Source organism: Aquarana catesbeiana, linkage group LG03 (assembly GCF_042186555.1).
Source record: "Aquarana catesbeiana isolate 2022-GZ linkage group LG03, ASM4218655v1, whole genome shotgun sequence".
NCBI classification, from domain to species: Eukaryota; Metazoa; Chordata; class Amphibia; order Anura; family Ranidae; genus Aquarana; species Aquarana catesbeiana.
In genome coordinates this window covers 115437696-115459764 of record NC_133326.1, presented here as the reverse complement: position 1 = coordinate 115459764, position 22069 = coordinate 115437696, and the positions used below count along the sequence as shown (strand labels likewise).

Genomic DNA, 22069 nt, shown 5'->3' with positions numbered 1-22069 from the left:
GCCCCGTTCAAAATTGCAGCTAATGTTACAGGGCACTTAGGAAGATGATGGGACAAAGTACTACATGTACTCCGGCCAATCAGGAACTGAATAATAGAAAAAAATTTTATAATTCATTAAGGACAATGTAACATGTTTTCCTATTAAAGTGTACTTTGCTGGGTCTGTGTGCCTTTTGGGCTTTTAGGCATCAGGCAACCTATTCCCAAATTTCAAGGCTGCCACACGGTCTTTTGTTCACACTTTTTTCTACGTTTTACAAGGTGGATGTTTAGGTCTTGTCTGCTACCAGCTTCGGATGTAAGGTCCTTCAGGTAGCTCTTTAAACTGCAGGCTGCACCCAGTTTTATTCTCTGTTTGTGGGACTGGTAATGTTTTGTTTGCTGTTGCCAACCCCTCAGTTGCTTTAGGACGTCCTGCTCATACTGGATAAACTGAATCCGGTGTTCCTTAATGAACAATAAAGAAGCAGGATTTTTGTTTGTGAGCTATTCCTATGCACTGCTTTTCTACAAAACTGAGGTATGCTGGGAGTTGGGAGGGCTATACCTGGCTGAACAAATGATTGTTTGCCATTGTCCAAATCCTTCCAAAGTTGACAGCATAACCCTCATATCAGAATAACTGAATCCCGTGTCCCTTAATGAATTTTAAGAATACTGATTTTACAGTACAAACATAAATTCTGTTTGTCCTAACAATTCTTTCTGGTTTTACAGGGTCGGGAGAGAAGGCAAATTAGTCATATGCAGTTTCTAAGCTGGCCAGATTTTGGGGTACCTAGCTCTGCAGCTGCCCTTATCCATTTTCGTGATGCTGTGAAGAAAGAGCAGAGAAGACTGGTGAATGAAATTGGGAACCAGTGGAAAGGGCCATCAGGGGGTCCTCCCATTGTAGTACACTGCAGTGCAGGCATTGGAAGAACAGGTATTGACGTGTGTTAAAGGGGTTGGGAGGTGATGAAGACAACACTCTTTGTAACCCCATGACTGGCAGTCTTCTGCAGCTTGGTGCCCTCTTATAGAGCAGGGGTCTTGAATTAAAATTTATAGAGGTTTGGCAGAGGTCGGAATCTCATGTTTGCACTATAACACATCACGCCCCCCTGTACATCAGTGTCCATAGTCCTCCTTTACATCACAGTCCCACAGTGTCAACAGGTCCCCTTCATATCACACTGCCCCTTTACATCATAGTGCCTCTTTAAATCACAGTGCCCCTTTAAGTCACAATGCTCCTTTATGTGCCCTTACACCACACTGCCCCTCCACGTAAGAGTCCCCTTTTCAGTACAAACTTCCCCTGCACAGTGCTACCTTCGGCAGGGTAGAGGCACTGATCTGCCTGGGGTGTCTCCCGAGTCTTCCACCCAGCCGCCGCTGCAATCCTCACAGCCAGGCAGGGGTTTGGGAGGTGCTGCAGATCTGGACAAAGGGCGGGAGATGTCAAACCTACTAAGTTAACAAGTAACTTGATAACTTGAAAAGACTTCCGCTCTCTGTCCCGATCTGCAGCATCTCCCACCCCCTGCCCTGCTGTGAGGATGACGGTGGCGGCTGGGCGGGAGACTCAGTGGCACGCACACAGCTACTAAGTGGTCCGGACAGGTCTGTTACTCGGTGCAGGTCAAGACTGTGGTCCGCCATTTAGTGATCCCTGTTCTAGAGGCATTCTAGTCTGGACAGCTTGCTGGTCCTCTACATGTGTGTGATTTCTACTGCCAGAAGTGTGGCACTGCAGCAAAGGCATACTACAAAATATCTGGTGCTTGATTTCAGTCAGGTGCCTGAGCAAAATGTCTGCTACTTAGCACCGTGGAAAGTTGTTATCTTGTATATATCCTGATATTCTTCTGTGATGTTGACTTGTGTCCTGGTTTCCACTGCTGATATTCTACTTCTGTAAATAACATGGCTAGACCTCTTACTGTATGTACATTCCTGAGTTGTTGCTTGTCTGCCACCTGATTAAGCTGGGTACACACTGGCTGAAAATCGGTCGGTTCAGACTATATAATAGATATAAAGAAACTGAACAATGCAGAAAAAAACTTGAATCTAAATTATGTTTCCTAGCCGGCAGAGCTAAAATGGAGTGGATTGTTTTCTAGCATTTCAAATTAAAGTCATTGTTAATAGTGGATATAGAGAAAAGAACTTTTTTAATACAATGTAATCCAAAACATTTTACTTAAAATAATGATAATCATCAATAACTGCTGTATTACATGCTGCTCGTAATCACTCTATAGGGGTAGGATAATACATGTAGATTGATGAAGGCTTCACCTCCCTCTTATTCTAAGACACAGGCTGGAGGGGTGTAACACAGCCAGTGACTGGCAGAAATCCACCCACATTATGTTATTGCCAAAAAATAAAGAATCAATTTCAAATATATATTTGTATGTCAATTTAAAACAGTTTGATATTATTTATTTATTTATTTTTTATTTATTATGGTTTTTTTTTTTTTTTTTTTGAACATGTAACTAGCAGCAGAGGACTAGAAGCCCCTCCTGCTTATGTTTGTGCAGGTAGGCTGGGAAAGGGCTGAGTCATGTGACAGCTGTAAATCAATTAGGAAAAAGGTACTTCGATGTTTTTTTTTTTTTTTTTTAATTAAAATAATTACAGTGCCATCATCCACATATAGAAATAGAAGGGACATCGTAAATGAAACAGTGCGTGTTCGGTATCACTATAAAGGGGTCGTAAACCCTCATGTTTTTTCACTTGAATACACCCTATGCATTAAGGTGAAAAAACTTCTGTCACTGACCAGCCCCCCCCCCCCCTCGCCCCCCCGTTTTACTCACCTGAGCCCCGTAATTCCCACGCCGGAGACACGCTCGCCCTCTCTGCCTGTTGTCTCTGCTCTTGATTGAATAGATTGATAGCAGCGCAGCCATTGGCTCCCGCTGCTGTCAATCAAATCCAATGACGTTGGGGAAGGGGCCGAGTCCTGCTTTCTGTGTCTATGGATGCAAAAGTTGGACTCGGGAGCATGCCCACACGGTAACCCCCAGGGAGAGCGCTTCTCTTAGGTGGTTTCCTGATTTGGGGAGGAGCCACGATTGCCGCTGAGGGACTTCAGAAGAGGAGGATTGGGGCCACTCTGTGCAAAATGAACTGCACAGTGGAGGTAAGTATGACATGTTTGTTTTTGTTTTTTTTTTATCTTTAAACACGAGGATTTAGTAACCCTTTAACCACTTGCCGACCTCCCCATAGCAGTTTTACTGCTACAGGATAGCTGCGCTGCACAGGATCACAAATATATACGTGATCCTGCACTAGCGGGTATCAGGGGTCGGCTGCTCTCTCCCGCTGTGATTCTACACATCGGGAGCCGATTAGCAGGTCCTGCAGACTCAATGTCGGCCGCCACCCACAGATTGTCCGGTACACAGGCAGAACGGCAGTCTGCCTATGTAAACAAGGCAGATTGCCGTTCTGTTAGTAAGGAAGGCATAGATGCTGTGTTCCTGCAAAGCAGAAACATGTATCCACGCCTTCCCCAAGTGAAAGCACCTCCCACAGTACACTAAAACACTACCTAGGCACACAGTTAACCCTTTGTTAACCCCTGATATTAACCCTTTCCCAGCCAGTGTAAATAGTACAGTGACGGTGCATATTTTTAGCACTGATCACTGTATTATGCTACGTACACACGGTCGGACTTTCCGGCGGACTTGGTCCGGCACACTTTCTGATGGACTTTGTCCGCCAGGTGCGCCGGACTTTAAAACGGACGGACTTGCCCACACACGACCGGACTTTCCAGCGGGCTAAGTCCGCACGTCTTTCCGACGGACTTTCGCCGGAGGTACGGCGGACTTTCAGAATGAACGGACTTGCCCACACACGGACAAGTCCGTTCATTTTGAACGTGACTCATGTGCGACGGGACTAGAAAAGAAAATCAATCTTGCCACTTTTATCGGCAAGATTGACACCTTGCAAGCCCCGTCGCGGGGCATACCAGGCCCTTGGGTCTGGTATAGATTATAAAGGGGAACCCCCTACGCCGAAAAAAACGGCGTGGGGTTCCCCCAAAGATCCATACCAGACCCCGATCCGAGCATGCAGCCCGGCCGGTCAGGAAAGGGGGTGGGGACGAGCGAGCGCCCCCTCCCCCCCTCCTAAACCGTACCAGGCCGCATGCCCTCAACATGGGGGGGGTGCTTTGAGGGAGGGGGGCGCCCTGTGGGGCCCCCCACCCCAAAGCACCTTGTCCCCATGTTGATGAGGACAAGGGCCTCTTCCCGACAACCCTGGCCGTTGGTTGTCTGGGTCTGCGGGCGGGGGGCTTATCGGAATCCGGGAGCCCCCTTTAATAAGAGGGCCCCCAGATCCCGCCCCCCCACCCTATGTGAATGAGTATGGGGTACATGGTACCCCTACCCATTCACCTAGGGAAAAAGTGTCAGTAATAAAACACACTACACAGGTTTTTAAAATAATTTATTAAACAGCTCCGGGGGGGTCATCCTCCGGCTTTGGGGGTTCCTCCGGTTCCTCTTCTCCCGGCGTCCGGTTGGTTCTTCTCCGCTCTCTTCTCCCGGTGTTCCAGTTCTTCGGCCGGCTCCTCTGCTGTCTTCAGGTAGCTCTCTTGCCAGCAGAGGTCCGGGCTTCTGGGCTTCTTGGCTTCTTCCCTCTTCTCTTCTCCAGATGTTGACACAACGCTCTCTCCGGCTGGACTGCTCTCTGAGGGCTCCGTTGTGACTTATATAGGCGGAGACCCCGCCCCCTAATGATGTCACAGTCCCTGGGCATGCTGGGACTGTGACGTTTTAGGGGGCGTGGTCAATATCGCCCGGTGACCACACCCCCTAAAACGTCACAGTCCCAGCATGCCCAGGGACTGTGACATCATTAGGGGGCGGGGTCTCCGCCTATATAAGTCACAACGGAGCCCTCAGAGAGCAGTCCAGCCAGAGAGAGCGTCGTGTCAACATCTGGAGAAGAGAGAAGAAGCCAAGAAGCCCAGAAGCTCGGACCTCTGCTGGCAAGAGAGCTACCTGAAGACAGCAGAGGAGCCGGCCGAAGAACTGGAACACCGGGAGAAGAGAGCGGAGAAGAACCAACCGGACGCCGGGAGAAGAGGAACCGGAGGAACCCCCGAAGCCGGAGGAAGACCCCCCCGGAGCTGTTTAATAAATTATTTTAAAAACCTGTGTAGTGTGTTTTATTATTGACACTTTTTCCCTAGGTGAATGGGTAGGGGTACCGTGTACCCCATACTCATTCACATAGGGTGGGGGGGCGGGATCTGGGGGCCCTCTTATTAAAGGGGGCTCCCGGATTCCGATAAGCTCCCCGCCCGCAGACCCCGACAACCAACGGCCAGGGTTGTCGGGAAGAGGCCCTTGTCCTCATCAACATGGGGACAAGGTGCTTTGGGGTGGGGGGCCCCGCAGGGTGCCCCCCTCCCTCAAAGCACCCCCCCCATGTTGAGGGCATGCGGCCTGGTACGGTTTAGGAGGGGGGGCGCTCGCTCGTCCCCACCCCCTTTCCTGACCGGCCGGGCTGCGTGCTCGGATTGGGGTCTGGTATGGATTTTAGGGGGGACCCCACGCCGTTTTTTCGGCGTAGGGGGTTTCCCTTTATAACCCATACCAGACCTAAGGGCCTGTTATGCCCCGCGCTCACCACAATAGGAAAATCTGTTTTTCCTATTGCAGCGAGCGCGAGATGCAATACCCTGCCCTCGCGTCGTATCTGGTCCGTCGGACCAGCATACACACGAGCGGACTTTCCGTCGGACCAGCACACAGACGAGCGGACTTTCCGCCCGAAACTGAGTCCGGCGGATAAATTTAAAACAGGTTTCAAATCTTGGTCCGGCGGACTTTGGGGAAAAAGTCCGCCGGAAAAGTCCGCTGGCGCCTACACACGGGCGGATTGTCCGGCACACTCTGGTCCGCAGGACCAAGTCCGCCGGAAAGTCCGACCGTGTGTACGCGGCATTAGTGTCACTGGTCCCCAAAGTGTCAAGTGTCAGTGTCACATTTGTCCGCCACAATATCTTAGTCCCACTTTAAGTCACTGATCACTGCCATTACTAGTATAAATAAATAATAATTCCATAATTATATCCCATACTTTGTAAATACTATAACTTTTGTGTAAACCAATCAATATACGCTTATTGGGATTTTTTTTATCAAAAATATGTATCAGAATACATATTGGCCTAAATTTATGAAGACATTTTTATTTTATTTTTTATTGGATTTTTTTTTTTTTTTTTTTAGCAAAAAGTAAAAAAATAGTTTTTTTGCTTTTTTTTAAAATTGTCGATTGTTTTTTGTTTGTAGCGCAGAAAATAAACGCAGAGGTGATCAAATACCACCAAAAGAAAGCTCTATTTGTGGGGAAAAAAAAAGGACAAAAATAGATTTGAGTACAGTGTCGCATGACTGCGCAATTGTCAGTTAAAGTAATGCAGTGCCGTATCGCACAAAATGGCCTGGTCATGAAGGGGGTAAATCTTCCAGAGCTAAAGTGGTTAAATTGTAATTGCCAGTCTAATAACTGGTACAGGAACCATTAATTTATTTTTTAGGCAATAACATAATTTCTAGGGGTTATAGGAATATTTATTTTTATCGACTAATATGGTGTACAGCATATTTACCAACTCTCTTGAACTTGCTGGGATAGTCCTGCTTTTTTGTTAGTCGCCCCACAAGGTCTGTGTCCCAGGGGATCCATAGCATGAGGTTCTGACAGTTTTGGCACTGCCCACTAGTCTTGCCTAACATTCCCAGCAGCTGTGCCTGCCTTTCCCACCCCCTGCTTGCAATGTCAGTGAATTGCATACAGAGCCAGTGGTGGCGCATAGCTTTATGCAAGCCAGAAGGTGGTGGCTTGGAGACTCATTCAGATCCTGTGACTGATTCACCTGCTCTATTATGATGACCAATGTAGGGGGGGGGGGGGGTGTTAAATAGCATAACATTGAACTCCAACGTGGCTGTTATTATTGCATTCATGGCACCAATGCTGGGAGTTATTATTTATTTATTTTTTGAATCATACTTACCTAGGCGGACTGATGCTGCATCTGTCCCCCGTTGGCTCTAAGACTGAGAACCGAACAATCAAACACCACTGATCGCTCAGTTCTCAGTGCTCCCTGAGCAGGGAGCTGATGACTATCAGTCACCTTTGTCTGGGCTGGCCCAGGCTCTCAGCAGCTCGCTGAGAAGCTGAGCCAGGTGCTAGTCCAGGCTCCTGGGTGGATCCCGACCATATGGTTGCTATCTTTCCCCTGCCTGGACCAGCTCTGTGAACTCAGCTAACAGCAGGCTTCAGCCCGCTGTCAGCTGAAAACGGGTCACAGGAGTGCAGAATGAGCTGCATTCCTGTGATCTACAGGTGAAGTACAGCCAAACAAGCTTTGGCTGAACTTTTCCTTTAACTAGCACCAATGCTCGGGATTATTTTTGGAGTCACTGACACCGATGCTGTGATTTTTTTTTTACTGTGGTCACTGACACCAATGCTTGTAAAACAAAGGCTGTAAGATATGAGTGACACATTATTTGAGCCAAAGTCCTCCTCGCCCAAAGAAAAAATATATCTAGACCCCAGACTGACCATGTGTGGTATCACTGAGCCAGCTTGGGTTACTGCGCATGTGTAGTACATTTTCATAAAAATATGCACGCCAATTGTATCTCTGCTATGCTCCGTGCATCTACCCACCCTCTTCTGTACAAGCTCCTCAAAGAAGAGGCAGAAGGTGAGAAGAGCAAGATTGGGTGTGGCTGCAAACGAGCCCTGAAAAGCAAGCGGGGCAATGTTGCTTTTATTATTTAGGTACATATATGAAAAAAGACATCAGCTTAGCTCTGTGTGTAATGCCTTCTAACTTTTGTTTATTACACAGGATTCACACAAAAACCTTTCACACCCATGCTATCCAATTCTGGTGCGGACAAAAAAAGGGTCCTGCACGATTTTGATCTGAATGCAGTGCTGATTCAGCCATACAATTTGTATGGCTGAATTCGCATAGCACAGACATCGCATGTGATCTGCACCACAGTGCGGTACCAATCACATGCGATGTCTGACTCTGACATTGTACAAGTGTGAACCGGCATTAAGTAAACTGTACAGCCTAAAATTTAATTAACTAGCTAAACAAATGCATAAATAGTTATACTAATGTACAATACTATCTTGATTATAATAACTCTTACTGTAATAACAGAGTGTTTTAAAGTAAAATTATGCAATAGATCAATGATATGCCTCTTGTAGAACTGCATTCATTTTAAATAAATGACCCAGTCCTATACTGTATAAAGTACATTCTCCTCCTACAATGGCTTGCTGGACACACAGCAAAAAAAGGTGTTCCTGAAAATGTTTTGAAATGTTGCCAACTATGCAATCCTAGCACAAAAAAGTTTTAAATGCTGCTAAATGTTGTAAATAGCTGAAGCACTGTATCTGTAGCACTTTGGAAAGAGATTTTGAAACATTGTCCAGGAGGTGCTAACAAAACATCCCAATCAACAAAGATTTAGAAGATGGCAGTGTGAAAATATAGTATATGTGGGGGGAAAAAATAATAAAGGCTAGGCTAGGACAGTGAAATACATGCCCTTTTGCACAAAGCAGTCTAAAGAACAAGTTAGAAGTAATTGGAATGGGAAAGAGAAGAGAGATTTTCTAGAAAACTGGTTAAATCAAGGAAAGTTTTAATGCAAAAATGAGTAGGCCCCTTTCACACTGTCGGACCGTTCAGGTCCGCATGTCAGTTTTGTCGGCGGACCTGAAAGGGCGCTCCATGCTAGTCTATAGAGCGACAGATGTCAGCGGTGACATGTCCGTTGACATCTGACCCGGTCCGATCCGCTAAAATCAGACGGATGGCCCTACGGTCGCATCCGTCCCTGGCGGATCGGAGCGGACATGCTGTCCATTTTCGCCCGATCTCTCCATAGCAACCAGTGGCATTCGACAAGCCCCTCCCCGCTCAGTGAGCAGGGAGGGACCTGTCATTTGCCGGCTCAGCGGAGATCAACGGAGAGATCTCCCGCTGAGCTGGCGGACTCCGTGGCAGCGGATCCGCCTTGTGAGAATGAAGACTATGGCAAAACAAAGATATTTTTTTTATTATTAATCAGATTTTATTTAGATAAAGGTATGTCCACATCTTCAGGTACATAAAACAGTGCCTAGATATAGCATATTACAGTGGGGACGGAAAGTATTCAGACCCCCTTAAATTTTTCACTCTTTGTTATATTGCAGCCATTTGTTCATTTTTTCCTCATTAATGTACACACAGCACCCCATATTGACAGAAAAACACAGAATTGTTGACATTTTTGCAGATTTATTAAAAAAGAAAAACTGAAATATCACATGGTCCTAAGTATTCAGACCCTTTGCTGTGACTCTCATATTTAACTCAGGTGCTGTCCATTTTTCCCCTTTCGTCTTTCAGGACAGCCACCATGAGAGATAGTCTCCTCCTCTTCCTCAGGGAAACACTGCGCCAGCCCATAAATTCTCACTTCCCCCTGCCAGACCTCAGTATTAGTGTTTCCTCCGGTGGGGAGACACTGTGCAAGGAACCAGGCCATTCAGTCAGAGGGACTGGGGCTGTTTTTTGTTTTTTGAGCCTGTAATGGGAGCAGGGGCTTCCTAGGTGCATGGGGGGGACTTACCCCTCGTTCGGTTGCCACCACTTCCTAGCTGAGCGCAGCTTCAGGCTGTGGGGGTTCCCTATCGCGGCTACAGGGCTGCAGCAGGCTGGCGTCCGCCCTTCCTGTATACTTTACAGGCCGCTCTTTTTTGGAACTAGGCGGGCCGGACGACGGGCGACGTCATTTCCGGCGGAAGGGCGAGGGCTTGCCTTTGACCCGCGGCTTCCGGTTCCGGGTCGCGGAGCTGATAGGGAAGCCAGGCACAGGCTGGAGACGAGTCTGGGACGCGCACAGGCAGCGTAGGACTCGGTAGTAGCAACCACCTGCAAGTCATGTCGGAAGCGGATGCTCAGCCAACGGACACTACCTCCAGCCTTCCTAAGGTAAGAGTGCCTTGGGGAAAAGTACTCTTTACCTAGGATTGTCCCTCCATGTATGGTTCCTGTCATGGGGGGGCAGATACCCTGGGTGGTCAGGGGAGGGAGGCTCAGATCCCCATAGATTAAGGAGGGTCTAGTGCACTCCCAGGGTTGTATCCTTGTTTTTTTTTTAAAAAAAAAAAAAGTGACAAAATGTTTGTTTTTTCCTTTCATGTATTTCAGAAAGCTACAGAAAAGTCTAAGTCTACCCATAGCTCTAAGAGGAGGTGTGCCTCTTGCAGGGACACATTAGGGGAAGCATGGACGAAGGTCTTGTGTAGGGAGTGCATAGACTCCCTTGTTAAAGAGAGGGACTCTGAACAGGAGTCAGGACTTGCAGCCTCAGTAAAGGAGCTCTCGTCCACCTTTTCTTCATTTAAAGCCTTATTTGAAAGGTTTCAACCTCCCATTAGTCCAGCTCCCCAGGATACAACCCTGCCTCAGGCGCAGGGCTCTGCTCCTGCCCAACCTGCAACTTCAGTTAGGGCAGAGGAAGCTCCAGGGCCTTCCGGAGTGGAACTAAGACAGCCAGATAGTTCCTCCTCCGATTCCCAGGATGGTTCAGAGGGGGAGGACCAGGACGGGGAGTCCAGGAGATCCTCCAGATATAAATTATCCCTGGAAGAGGTAGAGGACCTCTTAGGGGCTATTTATACAACCTTCGGTATTCAGGAGGACAGGAAACCCCTGACCCTTCATGACCAGATGTACAGGGGCTTGGGGGAACAAAGGAGAAAGGTTTTTCCAGTTCAGGAAGTACTGGTTGAAACTATTAAAAAGGAGTGGCAAGATCCCGAAAGGAAACCCTTTTTTTCTAGATCCTTAAAAAGGAGATTTCCGTTTTCGGATGATCCTACATCTATCTGGAATAAAAATCCCAGGTTAGATGCTGCTTTCTCCCAGGTTTCCAGACACACAGACCTGGCATTTGAGGACATGGGGGCCCTGGTGGATGTCATGGATAAGAGAATAGACTCTCTCCTTAAAAAGACGTGGGATTCAACAGTTGGTAATTTGAAACCTGAGTTGGCTGTCACAGTAGTGGCTCGCAATCTGGAGCACTGGCTCTCTAAGATTCAAGAGCATATTGAGGCTGGAACGGCAAAAGAAACCATTCTGTCTTCTTTCCCTACGATTCTGCGTGGTATCGCCTACATAGCTGATGCCTCGGCAGAGTCAGTACGTATGTCGGCCAGATCAGCGGCTCTGGCCAATTCGGCCAGGAGAGCCCTCTGGCTAAAAACGTGGCCGGGCGATAGCGCCTCTAAAGTCAAATTGTGCGGCATACCGTTAACGGGAGACCTTCTCTTCGGCCCAGGCTTAGAGACCGTCTTGGACCGCACAGCAGACAGGAAGAAATCCTTCCCGGTTAAGCGGAAAACCCCTGCACCTACAAAGAAGGGGTTTCGTCCGCAAAAGCGTAAAGAGACTCCAAAGCCGGAAGGGCAAAAGAAGTTTTGGGGTCAGAAAGGCAAGGGCAGAGGAGGGGCGATTTTTCGCCCTCCTGAACAGCCCCGTAAAAGTCAATGACTCCCCAACCATGGTGGGGGGAAGACTGGGGGCCTTCCTCCCACAGTGGGAGGCAATATCCCCCAATCGCTTTATCCTAGGGATTATAAGAAGGGGGTATCATATCGATTTCACAAATCCTCCTCCACGGAGATTTCTGGTCACGCACCTACCCAGGTGTACGGCAAAAGCCGAGGCTCTGTTGGAAGCATTAAGAGATCTGGTAGATCAAAATGTGGTTCTCAGAGTTCCAGAAGCCGAGGAGGGAGAGGGTTTCTATTCACACATCTTCGTAGTGAAGAAACCCACAGGGAAATTCAGACTGATTCTGAATCTAAAGCCCCTGAACAGGTCAGTGACATACAGGAGATTCCGTATGGAAACAATTTTCACAGTCAGAACACTGTTGCCCCGCAACTGCTTTATGGTATCTCTGGACCTAAAGGACGCGTATCTACACGTTCCTATAACAGAAGCCTCGCAGAGGTTTCTCCGGCTAGCGGTAGCTGTAGGTGGAACAACGGTACATCTACAGTTTCAGGCGCTGCCTTTCGGGCTATCCTCCTCGCCCCGCATTTTCACCAAGGTCTTGGCGGAGGTGATGGCCTTTCTTCGGCTCCAGGGAATTTCAGTGATAGCATACCTGGACGACCTGCTCCTGTTTGCAGCGTGTCCACTGCAGTTAGTCAGGGATCTAGAACTTACAAAGAGAGTTCTTACAGGTCTAGGGTGGCTAATGAACTTGGAGAAATCCAGTTTGATTCCCTCCCAGCGCATTACCTACTTGGGCTACCGGTTGGACTCAACACTACTGAGAGTGTTTCTTCCAACAGAAAAAATACTAAAACTGGACAGGGCAGTGGCTGGTCTCCAGTGCAGCAGTCGGGTCTCCATAAGAGTTCTGATGTCGGCCCTAGGACTTTTGACCGCTACCCTCCCAGCAGTGCAATGGGCAGGTCTGCACTTTCGTCCCTTACAGTCCTTTGTCCTAAGGGTGTGGGATCACAGCCAGAGAAATCTGGATGCCTTGGTTCAGGTCCCACCCCAAGTAAAGAGATCCCTCTGGTGGTGGAGGAGGGTCTCAAACTTGTCGCAGGGTCGTCTGTGGTTCATCCCAGTCTCTCAGGTGGTAACCACAGACGCAAGCGGCAAGGGTTGGGGGGCGCATCTGGGCTCCCTTGTAGCACAGGACACCTGGGAGGGAGACGAACTCAGAAGGTCGTCCAATTGGAAGGAGCTGAAGGCAATCGGGCTAGCACTCAGGTTCTTCAAAAAGGAGCTACAGGGCCACCATGTTCAGGTGCAGTCGGACAACTCGTCCGCCGTAGCTTATGTAAACAAACAGGGCGGCACGAAAAGCGGAGTCCTGTTGACATTGGCATCAGACATTCTGAGCTGGGCCGAGACTCACACTCTCTCACTCTCAGCAGTCTACCTGAGAGGAGAAAAGAATGTGATAGCAGACTTTCTCAGCCGAACCAAACTGAGAGAGGGCGATTGGATCCTCAACCAGGAGGTTTTCAATCTCATCTCAGAGAAATGGGGTCCTCCAGAGGTAGATCTGTTCGCGTCAAGAAGCAGCGCGAAAGCCCCTTGTTTTTTCTCCCTAAACAGAGGGGAGGGAGCGCGAGGGGTCGACGCATTGATCCAGGACTGGCATTTCAGAATCTGCTATGCCTTCCCGCCCCCAGCGTTATTACCAGCAGTTCTCAGGAAGTTCCAGATGGAAAACACGTGCCTGATTCTGGTAGCACCACATTGGCCAAAGAGGGCTTGGTTCTCAGTACTCAAGCTGCTAGCGGTCGAACCTCCCTTATTCCTGCCACCTCGAGAGGATCTCCTCTCACAGGGCCCAGTCCTCTGTCCACAGGTTCACCAATGGCAGTTAGCGGCCTGGCTACTAAGGAGGGTATGCTAAGAGCTAGGGGTTTTTCTGAGAAATTAATCTCCACCCTCCTCAATAGCAGGAAGAAGGAAACACGCCAGATTTATAAAAAAGTCTGGGTACGTTTCAATGAATGGTGTGCAGAAGGTTCCTTTGCGGTACATAGTCCCACAGCTGTGTTGGAATTCCTTCAGTGCGGGGCAGACAGGGGTTTATCCATAAGTACCCTTAAGGGTCAGGTGTCAGCACTCAGTGCTTATTTAGAAAAGCATCTGGCCACCAACCCATGGGTGGTCAGATTCTTTAAGGCTCTGTCCAGACAGAGACCGGTTCAAGGCCCCCCCTTTCCCAAGTGGGACCTATCTTTAGTTTTACAGGGCCTCACGGGAACCCCCTTTGAACCTTTAGAAGGATGTCTACTAAAGGAACTTACGTTAAAAACAGTTTTTTTGGTAGCAATAACAACTGCCAGGAGAGTCAGTGAGATTGAGGCCTTATCTGTTAGACCTCCTTTTTGCGTTATTTTTCCAGATCGGATCATCTTTAAGACAGACCGATCCAGCATTTTTACCTAAGGTTGCTTCTGGTTTTCACAGAAGTCAGGAGGTAGTTCTACCCTCATTTTGTCCCAACCCCTCGGGGGAAAGGGGAAGTAAAATTTCATTCTTTGGATGTAAGGAGATGTATCCTTCAGTACCTAGAGCTGACCAAGATGTTTAGAAAGTCAGACTCTTTATTTGTTTTGTTTTCTGGGGCCAGAAAAGGATGCAAAGCGTCTCGACGCACTATTGCCAGATGGCTTAGAGTAACTATTGGCCAGGCCTATACATTAGCAGGGAAAGAAATCCCAATGGGTATAGGGGCACACTCTACCAGAGCTATGGCAGCTTCTCAGGCAGAGAAGGGGCTGGAGCAACGCCAGAGCAAATATGCAAGGCGGCAACATGGTCCAGCTATTCCACTTTCGTAAAGCACTACAGAGTGGACCTGGTGTCGGCTAGTGAGCAAGCCTTTGGGCGAAAGGTATTGCAAGCTGTAGTCCCACCCTAACTGGTAAGTGCTCGTTCATCCTCTCATGGTGGCTGTCCTGAAAGACGAAAGGGGAAAATTAAAGTTACGTACCGGTAACGTCTTTTCCAGTAGTCTTTCAGGACAGCCCTAGTTACCCACCCGAAATTTTGGGGGGTCTTATAAAAGACCAGAACGCAGCATGATAATGATATGGATTAGTATGTTATTAATGTGTTCTTGTGTCTCCCCAGCTGACCGGAGGTAATCTCGGAATATACTGAGGTCTGGCAGGGGGAAGTGAGAATTTATGGGCTGGCGCAGTGTTTCCTAGAGGAAGAGGAGGAGACTATCTCTCATGGTGGCTGTCCTGAAAGACTACTGGAAAAGACGTTACCGGTACGTAACTTTAATTTTTTCTGATCATCCTTGAGATGGTTCTACACCTTCATTTGAGTCCAGCTGTGTTTGATTATACTGATTGGACTTGATTAGGAAAGCCACACACCTGTCTATATAAGACCTTACAGCTCACAGTGCATGTCAGAGCAAATGAGAATCATGAGGTCAAAGGAACTGCCTGAAAAGCTCAGAGACAGAATTGTGGCAAGGCACAGATCTGGCCAAGGTTACAAAAACATTTCTGCTGCACTTAAGGTTCCTAAGAGCACAGTGAAGCATGGTGGTGGCAGCATCATGCTGTGGGGGTGTTTTTCAGCTGCAGGGACAGGACGACTGGTTGCAATCAAGGGAAAGATGAATGCGGTCAAGTACAGGGATATCCTGGACGAAAACCTTCTCCAGAGTGCTCAGGACCTCAGACTGGGCCGAAGGTTTACCTTCCAACAAGACAATAACCCTAAAGCACACAGATAAAATAACGAAGGAGTGCCTTCATAACAACTCCGTGACTGTTCTTGAATGGCCAAGCCAGAGCCCTGACTTAAACCCAATTGAGCATCTCTGGAGAGACCTAAAAATGGCTGTCCACCAACGTTTACCATCCAACCTGACAGAACTGGAGAGGATCTGCAAGGAGGAATGGCAGAGGATCTCCAAATCCAGGTGTTAAAAACTTGTTGCATCTTTCCCAAAAAGACTCATGGCTGTATTAGATCAAAAGGGTGCTTCTACTAAATACTGAGCAAAGGGTCTGAATACTTAGGACCATGTGATATTTCAGTTTTTCTTTTTTAATAAATCTGCAAAAATGTCAACAATTCTGTGTTTTTCTGTCAATATGGGGTGCTGTGTGTACATTAATGAGGAAGAAAATGAATGATTTTTAGCAAATAGCTGCAATATAACAAAGAGTGAAAAATTTAAGGGGGTCTGAATAATTTCCGTCCTCACTGTACATCCAGATTACAGATTTTAGAGTAGTATCAGAAGACAAAGATAAACCAAGAATACATGGAAGCGTTAAATATAAAATAGGTAATTGGGGAAATGTTCCCTGAACCTTATAAATATTACTAATAATAGGACTAGAAGATGCAATGAATTTTCAGCTCAATTGTTTAAAGGATAAGTTCACCTTTTTATATAAAAAAAACAAAATAAATGCAGATCTTTTTGTTGGTATGAAAAATATGCATTTTATTATTTTTTTTACACTTGAGCCTGTACAGCATTTCACTTGTGATCAGCAGATTGCGGGTGCAATGCCAGGTTTCTGCAGACTCTCAGTACACTGTCTGCCCATACCTGCGATACGGGCAGGCAGTTACCAAATTGCAGGAAGAATCAAAGAACTACGAGGACGCTCACCAGCACCCTCACAGTTGATTGAGAACTGCAATTTTGTCGGCCGTAATTGATGTTCATTCATTCTCAGAACTCTGTAAATAAATGATGCGCTCTGTGGGCGGATCCCCGCACAGTTGTGCTATTTTTAAGTTGTGACTGCAGGTACAGGGAGAGGATCCCCCCTGCCCACTATCACAAGTTGGGGGAAATTGGGGGGAGAGGATGCAGGTGCTGGAGCATGTTACACGTTTCACCCTAAATATGGGTAACATCTTCCAAAGGTGAACTTGGCCTTTAAACTCTTCATGACGGCACTGACTCAGTTGTATCCATAATATAGCACCAGATTCAGAAAATACAATAGTGGCTATTGAATTAGTAAAGGTCATTTTCTATTTCAAAACCAAAAAAAGGGCAAGCCAATGAGTGCCCTAATGAAGAAACTATTGCACTTATCCCCTGTGTCTGAAAGATAAGGTAAGCTTGATCCAGCAATATATTGTATGGACCAAGAACTACCAAATATACAGGTTCATATTAAAAGAGGCAGAGGGTACCTTTTTTTTCCCCACTGCTTCATATTTGCTTGTACTGTTGTAACATTTGTCTTAAGCGCTTATCACACTCGGTGCCTGCCCTCTCATAGTCATGGCCTGCTATTTTGTATTTATTTATTTATTTTTATAGTTTTCCATTTTTCTTTGTAAAACTTTAATAAACATTGATTATACAAAAAAAAAAAAAAAGAGGCAGAGGAGTAAAAGGTCAAAGCCGACATCCAAGTAATCAAACATTCAAGAGAGTTACATAAAAAATGAATTTCTGTGTTAACTACTATGTAAGAATATTACTGTGCTGCGTGAGAACAAGGACATGACTACACTCCTATCTAGGAATATAAAATTAACTAAATCTGTAGAAAACAATATGCATGTGTAATTCATAATTTTCTCAGTGAGAATATATAGACAACATAAACATTGACAAAGTAGTCAACCACAAAAAAATGTGGGGCAAAAAAACTTCCTTATTCCAAACCCACTTGATTATGTAAACATTAACACGGTTATATGAAATTAAAAATGATTGCGTCTTTTCAGCTAGCTAAATTTTCCACCTCAGGTGATCATTTATGTTGGCGAGGTGGCTCACAGGTTGGAATGATGTTGTACTGTGGGGCTGCCGACACATAAAAAGCTATTGGAATATGATATTCCATTTCCTTCCTAATAGTTTACTATGCTTCCGTATGAATGAACACCGTGAGTGATCACTACCGATCGCTCGCTGTGTTCATTCAGAAAAGAAAGGGGACATATTTACCAACTCCTTCCCCCACTCTCAATTCTGAAACCTCCTCCTGTGTGCCTGCAGCAGCAGCCGGCGGAGAGGTGGGAAGCTGGCAGCGCAGTGTGGGTGCCCAGGCACACCCGGCACAGCCCATGTGCACACCTATGCTAGTATATTTGCTCATGTTAAATAATTACATGATTCTTTGTGTTGATTAGGATTCTTTGAAAAAAGAAAAAGAATGTAATTACATTACTGAAGGAATATTAGTGTGATGCTGTAGGTAATCTCAACAAAACTGCATACAGTGCCGTATCCAGGGTATGGCACATATGACAAGTGCCATGGGCGCCATTTGAAGGGGGCGCTCGTGAGTGGCTGGGCAGCAAGGCACTGACTTACCAGGGTCTCTTCTTCCCAGGGCCGGATTAATGTGGAGGCTATTGGAGCTGCAGCCCAGGCCCCTACCATAATATCGGCCCAATATAGAATTTCTACACATAATTACTGGCCGGGCGCCAGGCGCTACATTGCCTTGCAGTCTTGCCAGACAGCTGAATTATAGGCCCAAGACAGTGAGCTGGCCCGCTGTGGCGGCCTCTACATACATTGCCTTGCAAAGAACGCTGCGCTACATGGCCTCTCTACTAGTGAGCTGAGGCTGAGCGCACTCCTCCCCTTGGCGTCCTGGGCGGCATGACGTTATCCAGATGCCAGCTTGCTGCAAGCAAGGAGGAGAAAGCGCCGTACAAGAACAAGTAAGCTCTGCCTCTGCATGGGGCTGGGGAAGTTGGGCAGATAAGTGCAGCTCAGTGCACTGGCTCTTGCCGAAGTGGGTTAACTGTTTGGGAGGGTGGGCAGGGGGCTGTCAGTGCCTCCTAGGCCTATCACTACCAGCGCTCATTAGTGCAGCTCATCAGTGCCACCTATCAGTACCAGTGTCACCTATCAGTGCCACCTATCAGTAAATCTCATCGGTGCCACCTGTCAGTGCCATTGTCACCTATCAGTGCCAGTGTCACCTATTAGTCCCACCTATCAGTGCCACCTATCAGTGTTAGTGCTGCCTCATCAGTGCTGCCTTTTTAGTGCCCATAAATGCCGCAAATCAGTGCCCATTAGGGCAGCTCATCAGTGCCAATTCATAATTAGTTAATTGAAAGATAAAAGAGCTTTGTAGTTTTGTTAGCTGTTTTTTTTGTTAAGGTTATCTGAAAGATGGGTTTCAAATGTTTTGACGGGTGCAGTTTCAGTGCTTGCCATAGGTGCCATTTTCACCAGATATGCCTCTGACTGCATATGATGCTGCTAATAACTGATGGTTAATGTTTCATTTCAGGTACTTTCTGCACACTGGATATCTGTTTATCCCAAATAGAGGATGTGGCTTCCCTGAACATCCAACAGACAGTTCGGCGAATGCGGAAACAGCGAGCACTAAGCATACAGACTCCAGAGCAGTATTACTTCTGTCATATGGCTATCCTTGAACACTTTGCAAGCTGACATCAAACTATGCCACTTTCCTCATAAAGGGAGCAAGGGCCCACATTTAAGGGCTGCAGAAGCCTTTATTCTCTTTGGTTACCACCAAGACCGTAAGGCATCCAGTCAATTGCTTCTATGCAAAGCAATAATATTAAAATACTTGTAATCAGAAATTACTCTGCATTATATTCCAGTGCACATTCTCTTCTTACAGACCACTATAGAAGTATTCAACATTTTTAATCAAGAATGGAATACACATCAATTAACCAATAAACGTACCTTTTATAGAACCATGAAATTGGGTACATGCACTTATACGTGACAAGTTTAAAATTATTTGAGACATAACATACACATGCTAGTTACAGTAAGAACAATTGAGGGGAGTACGAGAAACCCTTGCATAGAATATACTGCATATGTTATATGAAAGATTTTAGTCTGTTGATAGAAGGCAGCAATTCTGGTTGGATGGATCAGGCATGTGAGCCTGAGGTCATATAAGGGGTTGAAGGTCCAATATATGGCACAATATAATACAGGTATTTTGAGCGTAATGCCTGTTTTTTGTTTCAGGCATATTACTTTTCTTTAAAGATGACCAAGCAGCAATTTAGTTTTCAGAACATATAGCAGTGGCTAACAAATATTAACAAGTGATGCTGGCATACTACATGTTGATCTCAGATTTTCAATATTGCTTGAAAATGTCTGTGGGCCTGTTCAATTTAAAACTGACAGGGAGAAGAACTGTTCAAAGAAATTGCAACTCAAGTGATCCCATTAAGTTGCAGATGAAAGTTGTACTATATATGACCGGGTCATGCCTTTTGAGATATATATATATATATATATATATGTGTGTTTAATACGGGGCAACATTTATTTGCATATTGTATTTCCCTGAAAAAATGGTTCCTTTTATAAGGCTGTTAAAATATTGTGTGTATGCTGCAGGCTTTATGGGGGCTTAGGTTGCAGCCAATTAAAATGCTGGGAATTCACTAACCTAAATTACGAAGCAGCACTTACAGTATCATAAGAGTGTGAAGAGTTTATGGTCATATATTAAACATTACATCAGCAAAAATAATCTTATTTTTCCTTTCTGATTTTTGGAAATGGACATGTAACTGGTTTCTAGTATGGGACATACTGTATCTATATAGAAGTATATAAAGATTCTTTAAAAAGATTTTTCTTTATGCCAACCATTATATATTATCCTTTAAGCATGTCTTAAAAGTAGGTTTCCACTGATTTAGAGCTCATACATACACCACACTTAGGCATTTCTACACATGATCAAAACTAAATCTTAAAGTCCCATTAGCTCTATCTAGGTTAATGTCTGATGCCTTGGGCCAGTGGTATAAAAAGCTAATGACACACGTGTGGAAGATGCAAACATAGCAAATAGGTAAGAGGGTGAGGGACAAGTTGTCGTCATGTGTATTTGATCTTCTTGTGGGTACTCTCAATATTTGTGCTATACAGAATGTACAGTGCTTATTTGTTCTTTTAAGTTGTATGTACATGTATAGTCATACTTAAAGGCTTTCCTAACAATCAAACATGCGTGCAAAAACTCATGTTACAGCTGGAAGTGTAGGCTGATTAGCATTTGTGGCATGTGCCAGAAGTCCTGGTGTGTTTTTATAGTAGTTTTACTGCTGGTAAGGTCATGGGGGCTGCTCATACCAATCATTTCTGTTTTAGTAAATCTGTGAACATCACTGACACCTTCCTTCTGGAATATATAATCTTCTCTTTCCATGCCACCTGGCAAAAATGTTCACCTACACAAATGTGGGCAGGTGTGGTTCATATGCCAGGCCTGCCAACATTACTATAATGTATTTTTGCTAAAATTCTGCCATAAACTACAGTGGACAACTGGGTTGTCATCCTTTTTTAGTGTATATTAATTATACGAGTTTGAGGCTGTTAAAATGTACATATGGTACTGACTGAATCTCATTAACCACCTCTATGCCTTGGGTGAATAATTGTAGTGATCAGTTAGGAACCCAAATGGGCAGCACAACCAAGGTTAAAGCCATAAAGAATTTATTAGAAAAAAAAAAAAAAGATATGCTCGTCCAAATCTAGCCACATTTCCTATAGTGCTTAGCACCAACATTCTCTCTGCATCACAAAAAGTTGCGTTGATGTGAACCTGGGCTTACTTTACACATTTTGTCTCCCTACTGTATAGCAGATAGAATTGCTTGAATGAGTAGTCACATGCCTAAGAGAATACCCAGGAGCCCAAAAACCTGAATAGTCTGTAATGCAAATCTTTAGCAGCACCTGTGGTTGAAAGCTCGGTCTTGTCCCACACCACATTATCAGTAAGGCCATCCATCATAATTATGGGTCCGTAGTGACAGTTGCGGATGGGCCTGCACTCTCAACCATAGGAACTGTTCAAAGACTTGGGGACTTATGGGTTGTTCTACGTGTCATTTGACCTTTCATGGCTGCTGTATGTTTAGGCTGACAAATTGGAATGTTTAAAGTAAAACACAGGCATTTTGTATGCCAGTCTTTTATAAACAGTATTGTGTATAATGGACAAACTGCATTGAGTTGTGTAAAGTATTTTTATGCTTTTTAGATTCAAGAATATTTACTTTTTTGACAGCTTTTAAAAATGAAGGGTGTCTCTGCCTGTACAATTAAGTGTGCTTTCATTTTGATATATAAATTTGTTGTTTGAGATTGTTTTAAATGTATAACACTTTCCTTTGTGCAGAAGCAAATATAATTTCAAAACCAGATTTACATAAATGAATACAGACCAATAAAATCAACCAAAACAGTACGTTTTTTTTATTCATCTCTTTTTACCTAACTGGTTACAATGCATAGATAACCTTTGTAGAAATTTTCCTTGGTAGTTTTGTGGTAGGCTCTTGAAGATCAGATCATGTTGCAGCTCTATAATGTTGGAACCTGGACTTGGACTTAATTCCTGCTTTTAAGCTCCATGCACACATGCCAAAAAAAAGCTAATATTTAGCATATTTGCAGTGTTTA

The 22069-nt window shown here is 45.5% G+C and overlaps 1 protein-coding gene across 1 annotated transcript in view; it reads left to right on the top strand.

The window, feature by feature from the left end:
• The window catches only part of PTPN9 (protein tyrosine phosphatase non-receptor type 9), a 98161-nt gene extending 76307 nt beyond the window's left edge, over nucleotides 1–21854 (top strand). The window contains exons 12-13 of the mRNA XM_073619034.1: nucleotides 720–927; nucleotides 18876–21854. Of these exons, the coding sequence (XP_073475135.1) occupies nucleotides 720–927; nucleotides 18876–19042 (375 nt within the window). The 3' untranslated portion in view covers nucleotides 19043–21854. The remainder of the gene's footprint in view (nucleotides 1–719; nucleotides 928–18875) is intronic.
• The last annotated feature ends 215 nt before the right edge of the window (nucleotides 21855–22069 follow it).